Source organism: Paracoccidioides brasiliensis (genome assembly GCF_000150735.1).
Source record: "Paracoccidioides brasiliensis Pb18 unplaced genomic scaffold supercont2.1, whole genome shotgun sequence".
NCBI lineage: Eukaryota > Fungi > Ascomycota > Eurotiomycetes > Onygenales > Ajellomycetaceae > Paracoccidioides > Paracoccidioides brasiliensis.
Window position 1 is genome coordinate 2,231,302 of NW_011371358.1, and position 13,839 is coordinate 2,245,140.

At 44.9% G+C, this 13,839-nt stretch overlaps 6 protein-coding genes across 6 annotated transcripts in view; 3 read left to right on the top strand and 3 right to left on the bottom strand.

Moving 5' to 3' along the window:
* Nucleotides 1-1,637: 1,637 nt before the first annotated feature.
* PADG_00680 (uncharacterized protein) lies at nt 1,638-3,784 on the top strand (the record flags this gene model as incomplete). The annotated part of the gene is made up of 3 exons (XM_010758153.1): nt 1,638-2,736; nt 2,802-3,169; nt 3,305-3,784. 3 exons carry the CDS (start codon nt 1,638-1,640, stop codon nt 3,782-3,784), a joined length of 1,947 nt encoding a protein of 648 aa, XP_010756455.1.
* Nucleotides 3,785-4,119: 335 nt separating this feature from the next.
* Nucleotides 4,120-4,488, bottom strand: PADG_11130 (uncharacterized protein; the record flags this gene model as incomplete). Its single annotated transcript, XM_010758425.1, has 1 exon — nt 4,120-4,488. One exon carries the CDS (start codon nt 4,486-4,488, stop codon nt 4,120-4,122), a length of 369 nt encoding a protein of 122 aa, XP_010756727.1.
* Nucleotides 4,489-5,342: 854 nt separating this feature from the next.
* Nucleotides 5,343-6,056, top strand: PADG_11131 (uncharacterized protein; the record flags this gene model as incomplete). The annotated part of the gene is made up of 2 exons (XM_010758426.1): nt 5,343-5,390; nt 5,532-6,056. The coding sequence occupies 2 exons, from the start codon at nt 5,343-5,345 to the stop codon at nt 6,054-6,056; spliced, it is 573 nt and encodes a 190-aa protein (XP_010756728.1).
* A 723-nt stretch (nt 6,057-6,779) lies between these two features.
* PADG_11132 (phosphoglucomutase) lies at nt 6,780-8,617 on the top strand (the record flags this gene model as incomplete). Its single annotated transcript, XM_010758427.1, has 3 exons — nt 6,780-6,832; nt 6,894-7,195; nt 7,302-8,617. 3 exons carry the CDS (start codon nt 6,780-6,782, stop codon nt 8,615-8,617), a joined length of 1,671 nt encoding a protein of 556 aa, XP_010756729.1.
* A 2,614-nt stretch (nt 8,618-11,231) lies between these two features.
* PADG_00682 (uncharacterized protein) lies at nt 11,232-12,848 on the bottom strand (the record flags this gene model as incomplete). Its single annotated transcript, XM_010758154.1, has 1 exon — nt 11,232-12,848. One exon carries the CDS (start codon nt 12,846-12,848, stop codon nt 11,232-11,234), a length of 1,617 nt encoding a protein of 538 aa, XP_010756456.1.
* Nucleotides 12,849-13,694: 846 nt separating this feature from the next.
* Nucleotides 13,695-13,839, bottom strand: part of PADG_00683 (uncharacterized protein) — a gene marked incomplete at both ends in the record, with an annotated part of 2,580 nt that continues 2,435 nt past the window's right edge. The window contains one exon of the mRNA XM_010757628.1: nt 13,695-13,732. Coding sequence (XP_010755930.1) covers nt 13,695-13,732 — 38 coding nt within the window. The remainder of the gene's footprint in view (nt 13,733-13,839) is intronic.

The following is a 13,839-nucleotide window of genomic DNA, read 5'->3' on the forward strand; positions in this document are numbered from 1 at the left end:
TTTCTTCTTGATTTTTGCAATTTCCCTTTTATTCCTCTTTCCGCCCTAATTCACCCCCATCTGTTTTTATATTGCTGGGACAGGAGTTCGTTCTTATTTTTAAGTCATACTCCCGGCAAGTCAAGCCTCCTGCCTTTTTGATTTGTGGACTTCATGATCTCTGTGAACATCTTTCAATTCTTAGATTAGTTTGTTGATCAACATATGTTTTTTTCTTCACCTGTTGTAATAACTTTTTTTGAGTTGGTTGTAGGGAAAATTCATTCCCCCCCCCCCCCCCCCCCCTGGGCCTCTTGAGGGCTGTGTAGAGTAGATAATGAACATGCTTGCGTCCATGTGTGAGTTGTTATTGCTGCTGCGTCTGTGTGAGAGTGATCTTTCTCCGGGCTTTAACTTCGCTTCTGAGAGGAGAATAGATACAATAGACGGTGAGAATCGAAGAAACGAATGATGGCGATGGCTATGGTCTAGTTTCAGCATGAAGAGTGAACCTAATAGATAGATTTGCCCAGAGAGTTGTTGAGTTTCACGTCCTTTCTGCACGTTTTCTCATTTGTTGGTTGATCTGAATACTCAAACAGAGGCAGTCCGTAAGATGTAGTTAGTTAGGACAAACAGAAAACAAGTTAGTTGAGATTTAATCACGGTTATCCCCTCCTCAACGGGATCACATGTAGCAGCAGCTGCATATGGAGCATTGAAACCCAAAATAATATATCGTCCATTCTACCAGCTCCTTTTCCCCTCCAGCCCATAGTTACGTTGACGACAGATTGTTGATGACGTCGAGTGCTTCGAAATGGGCTGGAGTGTCACGTGTCCGTTCCATGCACGCGTGCCCGCTGGCTTGGAGGCAGCTGCTTGGGCCTAACTAACCAAACTCCAGCCGGACCACTTCTCGACTCTTGTTGCCCGTTGTTTGAACGACCGGGTCGCCCATCCGAACAACGCCCTCTTCCTCTGCTCTCTGTCCTGCATTGGCTTCTGCCAGTCCCCAGAAGTCCTGCAAATCCATCAAAGCCATTCAACCTTGATCAGTGGAAATTGGCAGTAGTGCGAGGGAGACATAGCCTCTCTCTCTCTCTCTCTCTCTCTCTCTCTCTCTCTCTCTCTCTCTCTCTCTCTCTCTTCCTCCCCCATATCAAGCTGTGAGTTGTCGGTTGGGGGTGTTGTGTTGTTTATTGTGTGGGTGTTCAAACTTCCATTCCAACAAACATTGTTGATGAAGAGTACAAAAGGCAAAAAACAAAACAACAATAATCCTCTCTCTTCACTACTCTCTTCACCTGGTTTCTAGGTCTCTCCAATACCGTTGAAGCTGATTCGAGAGAGCTGCAACACCCACCCTGCTCATTCAGCTTCCCTGTCACTTCCCCACACTCAATTTACATATAAATGGTTTCCAAACCAAGCTGCTAGCCTATCAACATGATCCTTTAGCTACTTTCAGCAGGGAATATACATATATTTACCTCCTTAGGTATATACCATCTATCGGAACCGTGACGGATTGCGCAGGTCGCCATTCCTACCCATAAACACAACACCCAAGGCTCTGAATTTCTATCATCGTATTCTCCCAAAACCTCAAAAACGAATATCCATATACACTGGACCAAAAGCACTACTACCCAACCATGCCGTGTTTCAAAGGCCTTGCAGTCAGCATCCACACCCCCAACGGGCCGTTGCCAGAGTACTCAGTCCAACGGCAATCTCGCGCCTCCCGGATTGCCTGCTACATTCCCGTCCCGCCTCCCAAACTTCCAGATTCCTCAGCAAGCAAACCCGAACAGTCCACCTTCGCAATCTCCATTACCCTCCTCACCCCGGGCCAAAATGTGCCTTACTCAACCCCAAAACCCACACCAGAAAACCCGCACCCAAAGGCAAAAGTTGTTGGCCCTTTTCCTAAGGGCGCAAACACTGTTGCAAACTCTGTCGGACCCTATCAGGCCCTGACGACTTCGCCCAACGAGACTGTTGCTGCCTATATATATTTCGACGGCCGGCAGAAGGAAGAGGTGGCGACGTTGTTGCGGCGCGGGGAAGAGACATGGGTTAATTCCAGATGGGTTGGGATACCGCAGTCCGAGGGTGGAGGGCTTGCGGAGCGGGAGTTTTTGTTTCGAGAGGTCGGGTTGGAGAGGTGGCTGAATGGGCTGGATTTGGAAGGGAAGGATTCCGCAGCGAAGATTGAAAGGAGGTGGCAGAAGATGGAGCGGAGGCGGAGGAGAAAGGGTTCAAACAGCACCCGGCGGCAAGGGCAGGAGGAACAAAGGCTGGGGAATGATGGGAATGATGAGATGATGGAAATGGATGAGAAGAAAACTAGGTTCCCTGGACAGCAGCGGCAGAGTGTATTGCGCTATGGAGATGATGCAGAGGCGCCTGTTGAGAATTTGTCGGATGTCGACTACACGTCTGGCACTGAGGATGATGATGATGATCCGATCCCTGAGACGGCGGGTCAGATTAAAGTGACCCTGTTTAGGGTTTTGGCATCGGGAGAAATCAAGCGGGGGGAATATTCGCCTCAGTTCGATGCGCATGATGACGATGAAGACAAGCCGGAGTCGAATGGCCAAGGGGCTAATGATGTGGATGTTGATCATACTACCAGCTTTGCAAAGCCGAAATCCCTAGATCCCAGGTCTATCAGTACACAGACCGTTACAGGAATTGATCCACCGGACAGGCCGTACGCCATATTTACGTTTATGTATCGAGGAGAGCGTAAGTTGGATGTCTTAGTTCCAATCATTTAGAGGTATTGATTCCATTAACATAAATTTTCACAGGGCAATTGCAAAAGATGGGTATTCTGGAAACGAAGTCCAAGGCTAAAGATAACACCGGCTCGACTGCAAAACGTGTATCTGTACAGCCGGACTTTGCGAACCTTGCGCCCCTAAAGCCTGGTGGTGCTGTTGGCTTTATTAACTTTAGAGACAGCAATAGCAAAGAGGGACTGGGAAAGTCAAGAAAGAAGCCTAAGCGGAGTAGTGGAAGTGACATGGATGACAGTGATGATGATGATGAAAATGGTACATCGTCTATACTTCACAAAGCGGAGTATGAGGAGGATAAGGATGTTGGTTCTTCGCTGCTTTCACCTGATGACGTCAAAAGACAGGGAGAACTTGCGGAGGGCGTGAGGCAGATAAAGGTATGTTTCCATTTTCCTTTCCGATTTTTCTTTTGAAAAGCAGTTCCAGTCAATGTGACTATGACTTTCATGTCATATACCTCGCGGAAATTTGTCTAGTTATTAGGTCGTATTGCTTACAATCTCCTATCACAGCTGAAACGGCAACACTCCGCCGATCCCCTCACAAACAGCGGCAACGCGACTTCGCTAACCTCAAAATCAAACACACCCGCACCAATATCGACGACCCCTCCTTCCAACAGCATAACCAGCACAACCACTGTAGCTGTTCCCGACGCCACCACCCCTCCGCACGGCGCCTCTTCCCTCCCAGACTCACATGAACCGCATATTAACAACCACAGCAGCAGTGTGCTAGACAGGGACCCGGCGTTCATCGGAAGCCCCTTGAAGAAGCAACGGGCTAGTGTGTTGGGCACGGACAATGGTGTCTTTAATAACAAGAGATCGGGCGGGTCGTGTTTGGCTGCTAACATTCAGGAGATTACGGGGTCAAGTCCTAGCTCTGGTCTTAATGGGTGTGAAAACGGTAATGTAGCTACGAGTGTCCTACCCGGAAGCAATTTGAGTATTAAGCAGAAACCGCCACAGGAGCCTGAGGAGGATCTTTAAGAGTTGGATGCAACTGCAACTGGAGAAACTGGAAATTTTTGGTGTTTATTGATTTCGAGTGGAGTCGTTGGGTTGAACTTTTGAGTTTTTTCATTGCTTGTCTTTTGTTCTTTACATTTTCTTTTTTTTTTTGTCTGATTCTTTTATATCTTTTCTCAAGGATTCATTAGTTAAATATTCCTTGCCTTGACCGAAGTGAACGAAATTACTTCAATCTTTGGTTGATTTCTTCGCTTCACCTTAGGATTTTCATATGCAGTAGCTGACAGGCAAAGTCACTAAACCACCTATCTCACCTCCCTTTCTTTTGTTCTTCCTTTTGTCCTTCAAAAATATTATTGGTCCTGAATCTTACCATCGTTTTGACTGCGGCCATTTCCTGGTTTAGCTTTTCTTCCTCTTACACTTCTTGCCTTCCCAAATTCCGAAGAACATCCGTCCATTATCTCTGCTCCTTCAAATGCTGTTGTTGTGCTCAGGCTCTGTAATGTCACAGCATACAGAGCTCCGAGTTGACACATTTCTGTTAGTTTGCTTTTTCTTCTCTTTGCAGCAGCGATTTGACGCGATACAGAGTGATTACCATTTGAGCCGACGAGCTCTAGACAAACAGCTTGTTCATGTACTAGCATACTGACTATTCTGGCATATTCGGCATCACTACCGTTCAAGGATGCGATATTGCCTCCTTCAATTCTACGCATTTACCTGAAAAATTAGAAGAATGTTTTTTTTTTTTGGAAATATTGGCTTTTTGTGTGCCCTCTTTCCACCACATTTGCTGGTGGGTTTCACCCTTGATTATTGATGACAAACGAAGGAGATGGGATTGTAGGGGAGTCCTCCGATTTTGAAGTGCGCGCGGGGGTGGGGCCCGCTGCCGCTGAAGCAGTTTTCCCTCTGGGATTGTCCAACAGCCCGCGTCTCCTACGTATGTGACGACCAACCTCAGACCCTCTGTGAAGAGATATTTCCCTAAATTAGGATTCAAACCCACGACCGCTCCCTCAGCATTTGAGATACAAACGGGAGCACAGCGATAAAACTGGAATCCTCAAAGAACACACGATCAATCAGGAGGTGTAGTAAAACGGCTCGACCGGAGAACTGACTGGCACTCGTGACGTGTATCCAATGTCACCGGTGAGGTCAACGCCGTGATGGCAGTTCCCTGATGGATGGCGTGGACAAGAAGGCCCTGTAGATATGGGTAGTTCAGTATTGGGGAACAATGTGGCCTATGCTGAGATATTTGTCTCATACTATCTAGCTACTGGAGTAAGATTTATTCTTGTGAGAAAAACTTCAAAAACTATTTATTGTACTCCGTTGTGTATATAAAAAAAATCCTTTTCGTCCTGCTGCTAATATTTTCTTAGCTTCCGAGAGAACAAGATGATAAATAGAGTAAATAACTAATAACTAAAGGATGGCCTCCAATTGAATTCTCTTGACTCAACCAAACCAAACTCAACCAAGTTCACACCTCAGAGAGACAGTTCTATCCCCCCTGAAATCACATTCAGCTTTTGGCTGAAGATATCGCCAATTCGCAGCCATGCCTCTCTCCCGGTCAACTGATCCTCTTGTCTGGATTGATTGCGAGGTTCGATATCCCCGATCGCCCCTTTAAGGTTGGTTCCGAGAGCCATCCGACATTGCAAAATCTCCGCCAGTTCACAATAAGAATAACAAACAACATGATCATCGAAACTAAACTAACCACTTTCTCCACCGGGGTATAAAGATGACAGGTCTCGATCCGCGTACGGATAAAATAATACAAATATGCTGCTTCATCACCGACTCAAATCTCGACTTAGTTGAACCCAACGGCTTCGAAGCTGTAATCCACTACCCCAAATCTGTCCTTGACAACATGAATGACTGGTGCATCAAGACCCATGGCCAGACAGGCTTGACAGCTGCAGTGCTCTCATCGACTACAACCCCGACTGCCGCCGCGGAGGGTCTGCTTGCCTATATCAAGAAGCATGTCCCCCAGAAGCGCATCGGATTGCTGGCGGGTAATAGTGTGCACACTGACAAGGCATTTTTGGCTTGTGAACCATATGCGGATGTTCTCGAGTGGCTACATTATCGATTGCTGGATGTGAGCAGTATTAAAGAGGCATTCAGGAGGTGGGGGAATGAAAAGATGTTGAGGGATGCGCCGAGAAAAGGGTTTGTGCACCTGGCAAAGGAGGATATTCTCGATAGCATTGAGGAGATGAGGTATTATCGACGTGTGTTGTTTGAGAAGAAGGATTGAATGAGATATATAACTAACTACCGAAGGATCTGATTCTCTATCGAGATACTGGGGGGCTGCTGGACGCATATTCACCAACCAAGGCCTACAATAGAGGGTATGCAATTTCAGTTGCTGTTTCAGCGATAGTGGCAGTTTTTCTCTCGTTTTCTTTTTTTTAACAAATGAACGGGAGGTGGAGGAGAATTAGCTGTTCCGTCACAGCCAATAAGGCAATGCTGTTTGAATAATGACCCCCGTGAAGATGCTCTACCATGTTACCTTAAATACACTGAATAGATACGGCCAGCGTACCTGGTTTTAGAGCAGCTACTAGCTAAGCTCCTGAAATGATGTCAAGAATCCGCCCCCATACCCGCATCTCATATAGTAGATCTCCTCTATACGGGGGGGGCTTTTGTGGTGTTGCAATGACGCAGTTGCCCCGCCAAAAACTGGATTTCAACATATCTCAACAATCTTCTAACAATCCTCTCAACACCCTTAATAGACCCAGAAATCCAAAATGTCACAATCCTCTCTAAAGAGGTGATAAGCCCCAGTGTGTACTATTGTTAGCTGTAGCAAACGGGCGAAAGGATATAAATTGGCTCTTAAAGTTTATTTTTTTTTCTTCATTCTAGCCAAATTAAATAAACACCATCGCGTCTTCGGTTGCATACCTCTTCCTAGTCCCCACCCCAACCAAGCGCAAGAGGACATTGCACGGCGAAAATATTCAAAATGAACGCCAAAACTGTGTCAATTACTCCGTTTACAGACCAGAAGGCCGGAACGTAGGTATTTTCCCTATTCCAAAGCCAAATCATCAGCATCCACCTGCTAATTCACTTGTAGATCTGGTCTTCGCAAAAAGGTCACTGTCTTCCAGCAGCCCAATTACTCTGAATCCTTCATCACAAGTATTCTCCTGTCTATTCCAGAGGGCGTTGAGGGCTCCTTCTTGGTCATTGGGGGTGATGGGCGATTCTACAATCCAGAAGTCGTGCAATTGATCGCCAAAATCGGAGCAGCATACGGTGTCAAAAAGTTGCTGGTGGGCCACAATGGTATCCTGAGCACACCCGCTGCGAGCCATGTTATCAGAAAGAGGAAGGCTACTGGTGGAATTTTGCTTACTGCAAGTCATAATCCCGGTGGTACGTGTGCTTTAAAAAACGTCTTATTTCTGGCGATGGGTCCCAAATCCTGGGTGTTCACCGCTGCACGGATTGCAATACATATCTTAACTCGTTGTACCAATAGGACCAAAGGCGGACTTTGGTATTAAATACAACCTTTCCAACGGTGCCCCCGCGCCCGAGTCTGTGACGAATAAGATCTACGAAACCTCCAAGAATCTGGCATCATACAAAATCGCTGAAATACCGGACATCGATCTTTCACAAATTGGCATCAAGAAATATGGATCCTTGGAGGTGGAAATTATCCATTCCACGACCGATTACGTCGAGATGTTGAAGGAAATATTCGACTTCGATCTCATCAGGTCCCTTTTCAAGACGCACCCCGATTTCAAGGTCCTCTTCGACGCCCTGCATGGAGTCACCGGCCCCTATGGAAAGGCAATTTTTGTGGATGAACTTGGCCTTCCTCCCTCCAGTATTCAAAACTGCGTTCCCTCTCCTAACTTTGGTGGTGGGCACCCGGATCCCAACCTGACATACGCCCACTCCCTTGTCGAGGCTGTTGACAAGAACGGCATTCAATTCGGTGCAGCAAGTGATGGAGACGGCGACCGCAACATGATCTACGGAGCCAACACTTTCGTCTCACCAGGAGACAGCTTGGCCATCATTGCCCATCACGCGAAGCTGATTCCCTATTTTAAGATGCAGGGTGTATACGGCCTGGCCCGTTCAATGCCAACTTCAGGCGCAGTGGATCTGGTCGCCAAAGCGCAAAACCTGAAATGTTACGAAGTGCCCACGGGCTGGAAGTTCTTCTGCGCTCTCTTCGACAACAAGAAAATGTCAATATGTGGTGAAGAGAGCTTTGGCACAGGTAGCAACCACATCCGTGAAAAGGACGGGCTCTGGGCCATCGTCGCCTGGCTCAACATTATCGCCGGCATCGCTAAAGCCAATCCCGGAAAGCCCCTGAGCATTGCCGCGATCCAACATGACTTCTGGAAAGTATACGGTCGCACCTTTTTCACGCGCTACGACTACGAAAATGTCGATTCCGCAGGCGCGAGTAAGGTAATTGACAATCTCAAAGAGCTTATTACCACCAAGAAAGATACCTTCGTTGGCTCGAGCGTTTCGGGACGCAAGGTCCTCGAGGCTGATGACTTCTCCTACACCGATCTGGACGGCAGCGTAAGTAAGAACCAGGGTATTTACGTCAAGTTCGATGATGGGAGTCGTATCATAGTCCGCCTGTCAGGAACGGGCAGCAGTGGGGCTACGATTAGGTTGTATGTTGAGCGCCATGAGCCAGATGAGAAGGAGTTTGGGAAAGATGCGCAGGAGTATTTGAAGGAGAATATTGCGTTGGCTGTGCAGTTGTTGAAGCTGAAAGAGTTTATTGGAAGGGAGGAGCCGGATGTCAAGACTTAGACGGGAAAACTAGATCTGGGACGTTCAAAGTGGCCGCTGAGGATGTGGACTTATGCTAAGAGCAAATTGTGTTGAAAAGATGTGATAGCTGATGCGTGAGGAGAGTTAGGTCCAGCAGTGAGCTTTCTATAGTTATTTCAAGATATAATCGTGCCCCGCGCACCCACACCTGATGTGGGTGCGCCACAGCGTAATGATAAAAACAGCGTGATGATAAAAATATGGATAATTAGAACTTCAAATATTAATATCTCATCACCACACTGCTAATCTATGATAATTAATTTATCTATATCATCTGTAGTAGCTGTATTATTTGTGAGATGTTCATATATATCATTAACCTCTTGTTGAGTTGGATCTGTGGCATTTTTTTTCAAAGCTCTCTCAACATGTTTTGACTTTCTTATAATATTCTTTTTCTGCTTCCTCCTCTTTATGTTGTGTGATCTTTCTATTCACATCTCTGACAGTGAGTATACCTCCTACTTGAACCTGCTGATGTGTATTTTTAGTGCTGTGATGTTTGATTGCAAGGTAGTAACTCTCAATTTCACTTTTTCTTATAGTATTAAGTTCTGTCTGAACAAGACTGCCTTGGAAAATCTTGTTCAATTGATTGCTTAGATGAGGTGATTTGAAATCAAGTGTGTTCTTCATATCTTGCATTGTCTTCTTTGTCATGTGAATATGATGTTGTAGCTTCTTGATTGTTTTAAGTGAGAATAGCTATGATGAAGCAGTATCTGAACAGTTTGATTGCAGTGAAAAGAAGTCTTCTTCATATATTTGCAACTCAGAGTAGTCATAGACCTTTGAATCTAGCTTAAGTAGTACAAATTGTGAATTGAATGAAACAATATCACAATCTGCAAAGTCAGTCTGAATAGTAAAAGATTGAAAAGTCTTTTTGCAGACATCAACTAAATTCTGTAGAAATTGATGTTTTTCATACTGCTCATATTTATATCACACAGCTTGATTAACTGTCTTTGAATGATAGTGCTTTTATTACTGAAAAGATATACTGTTTAAAGATTGTAATATATAAGTTAAATGTGAAGAAAATTCATATAGAATAATCTTATGAAGATTGCAGTATTGTAGAAATTCTTCAGTTAGATGAAATTCATAATTGTCAAAAAGCAGCAATTGATGACTGTCTTGTTGATGTTTTTTAGAGATCTCATTAAAGTGCTGAATCCATGCAAAGTCAATCTTATTATTGATATAATCAGTATCTGATGTCATGATTGTATATCCATCTGATAGATTGCTTTATATATACTAATCTTCAAGTTGAGTTTTGAATTTCATGATGATAAAGAAATTCAATATCTCATTATCTACTGAAACACACTCAATCACAGTGATCAATTCTTGAGAATATGATGAAGTTATAACTGAATTAAAGTCTTTAAAAGCAGTAATAACTCATTCTCCACATCCTTGACCCTCTTGAAAGCCAATCTCATTGAAGTTGTAGATATTACAGATTTGAAATGTGTACTTTTGAAGTAAGATTTTCAAATAATCAAATCATATCTTGATGTAGCTAATATTCTCAATAGCAATTCTTTTCAGATCTATTGTCTTTTGCTTAACTCTTTTATATTTATTCAAGCTTTGTATATATCAATAGGTCCACATCTTGCTGACCACAGATGGGGAGGCTGAAGGATCAGTATGATGACATTTGAGAATGAAATTCACATTATCTTAAATCTGCTCTGCAGTCAGTGAGCAATTATTTCTATCCATATGAGCTATTCACTCTTTTAACATGTCCTCCTGGCTCTTGCTAAGCTTCTTGTTTAGTGCAGTCTTTGCATTGTGTGTTTTTCTTTCATTGATTCTTGCTTGAAGATATTGATAAAAAATGTTGAATTTACATGTCAGAGATAGGATTTTCTGTTTTCAATTGTCATTATAGACTTCAATGACACTCTGAATACATTTTTCAAGATCATCTATCTTATTGATCATGGTGGTGGTGATATATTAATATTTGAAGATTGATTAATGAAGAAGTTGATATTTTTATCATTACACTGTTTTTATCATTACGCTGTGGCACACCCACATCAGGTGTGGGTGCGCGGAGGCACGATTAATAGTTACATGAATTAAACGAATGAGAAGCAAAACTATTTTTCTATATTAAATATACTCTGGTTCATAGTTGAATGTTATCTTAGAAGTCTTTTCTTTTCTCATTTCCCCCCTAATTTCAAGTAATAATAATGAAGTGAAGGCTTTCTCCTTTCTTTCTCATCAATTACTTGAGCCCCTAGTCTCTTTATCTCATATTTCACCTCCGAGTCTCACTTCCGTTGCGGATATCAATTCATATGTTTCTGATATTTCACTGAGATAACAATCAGTCATTATAAAATACCAGAAGATATGAGTAGCACAGAAAAGTACATATCATTGCTAAATGAATCAACATAAAAAGAAGTAGCTCTGAAGCAAGCATCCCTCAGTTGATGAAAATCATATTATCATAAAGAAGTCATGACTGTCATCAATAAAAATAGTACATCCCAATAAGCATAATGAGAAAAGGGTGAACGGACATCAAAACCACCACATAAAAACAGACCTCAATTCGTCACTCTCGCTTCCCCGCCCACCACTCCTGCCACCTAACAACCTTCCCCTCCCTCCTCGCCTCCTCCGCCGCAAACACAGTCGCATGGCTAATCACTGCCTCCTCAAACGAACAGCCAACAAACGTCCTCTGTGCCCTCTCAGCCTCCCACCCCAAATTCTCCACGACATCTACCGCCCTCACAAACGCCCTCGTCAGCCCATAATCTCCTCCACCGTGCGATTCCGTCTCTTCTGGCGGAGGTTCTGGCACGTACGTAATGGCCCTCTCCCCACTGCCGAAATCATACACAGATATTGTTTTGCTGTCATAGGTTAATTCACCCTTCGTACCGGAAACGCGCCCCCGACGCTCGCACTGTGCCTCCGTCGATGCGACCATATGGAGGACAGCAGTTTTAGCGCCTCGTCCGCGCAGGCGGGTGTGCAAGTCTTGTTGCCCTGCTGTTGCTGCTGTTGCTGCGGAAGGCAGCGGGAGTGGGTCATCCGCCCAGGAGATGGTGACGACCTGGTTCTCAATGACGCTGTTGTCAGATTCATAGACGCAGCGGCCAAACCAGGGGCGTGCGGCAACTACAGCATCCGAAGTTGTGGATTTGTCGTAGTCCTCTGCCAAGGTTTTCATGAGCAGCGATTCTGCTGCGGCCATCCCGGATGTCTCGAAGGTGTCCTCAATATCTGGGCAGACGATATGAACGGGCCACTTCGTTAACCCCTTAGAGAGGAAGCGGTCTTTATAGATTTTAATGGCGCTATAGATACAGTCTTTTTCAGCGGGGCAGGAGAGACAGTTTGTTGCATCTCCTGCTGCCGTTGGTTTACCCGCTTGGCGGAATTGGGTCAATGAGCCTGTCGAGGAGATAGATTGTGGTGTATGATGTGGGTAGTCATCTGGGGCTCCTGGCGGTGGAAAGGAGAGAAGCCAGAGGATAAAATCGATGTCGTGGGAGCATTTTGTCAGGAGACTGCCGTCTCCGCCTTGAGTTTCGCGGCGCCAGTTGCCGCGCACAAAGCTATGTGCGAAGTGGTACCAGCCCACGGGCTCTGTATGTTCGAGGAACGTAATCTCGCCAATAACTCTATCCTCGAGCAGCAGCCGGCGAAGAATCTGGTTGTGTGGACTATAGCGCAGGACGTGGCCTATGGAAAATATTTTTGACCTGGAGAGATTATTCTCATTGAAAGCGCGGGAGATAGCCAGACAATCTTGGAGCGATGTCGCCAAGGGCTTTTCACAGAGGATGTGAAGATTGAGGGGGGCTATGGCGAGCAGGATCTCCACATGCATCTCGTCAAGGGTGCAGATAAACACCCCGTCGACACCCTTTGGCTGCTCCCCACCCCCTTCCTTCTCCTTTTCCCTACGCAATTTTTCCCACTGCAACCATTCTTTCCAGTCAGCAAACTCCTGCCCCTCCCCTGGAGGTTCGCTGCCCCAGATATAGCTCCGCCCAAACCCCTGGCGCTTGAAAGTATCCACCTCTGCAACAGCATGAATGACGCCGGTTGTTGCATTAGTGACAGCGCGAGCATAAGCGTTACCACGAGACCCGGCGCCAATAACGAGGAACCTAGGAGCTGCTGTGGCAATGTGCTTCGTGGACTCGGTGGAGGCCATGGCGGTTAATTCTGATTAGATTCTCCAGTTTCATAAAGTATATCCTAGGTTTTGGAATTAATTCAAGGGAGTTTCAGGAAAGTAATAATGAATTTATGGCATTGGGCGGGCAGTAGTATTAGTCATTGAAGAATGCCAAGTCCATCCCTAAATATCTGGCAGTCAACGAATGTTTCTTATATAGCTAGTGACAGTCCTGGAGTGACAGCTATCAGGCTGTAGTGAGCAGTGGTTCCAGACGCAGAGCCTCCTCCACATTCCCTGCGGGGCAAAGAGTGCATGTTTCCACACTGGTGAACTAGTGTTAAAGAGCACTAAGAAGTGAGGGGCTCCATTAAAACAATGCTTGAAGTGGTCACCACAGCCAAGTTGCAGCAGACCAGGGCGTAGAATCACGGATGGATGTTGACCCTGCGCAAAGCCCGTTGTTGGTTTGTTGCAGTCGCTCTGAAAGTCGGCTGGATGAGATAAGCAGTGCTGGCTGGAATTCAGCGGCTGTGATTGGCTGTCATGTTCAGCCAATGACATTTAGTTTAACTAATGTAACTAAAAAAAATATCATCAGAAGAATAAAAGATAAAGAAAAAAAGAGATCATACATAATTACAGAAACTATTCAATAAGAATGCAAAAGATGGTGTTGAACCATCTGTAATCAAGACTCTAGAATGCTCATCAGCTGTTGAAAGTTACACTCATTATCTGAATAACTTCACAATCACCTTCACTATATCTTTATCATCCTTTTTGTTCATATCTTAAGTAACTTCTTATTGCAAGGTATGAACCAAGCATGTAACACTCAATAATAAAGTCTATAGAGAAGAATCCATAGATCTATGTGGTCTAACAAATTCCAACGCCAGTAGAATATGCAGAATTCTCTGTTAAGAAATGAAATGTGTGAGGAACACAGTCAAGAAAGGAAAGCTTTTTACCTCCTCACCACTCAACCGCGCAAAGTTGAGGATAGTCGAGTACATATATATAG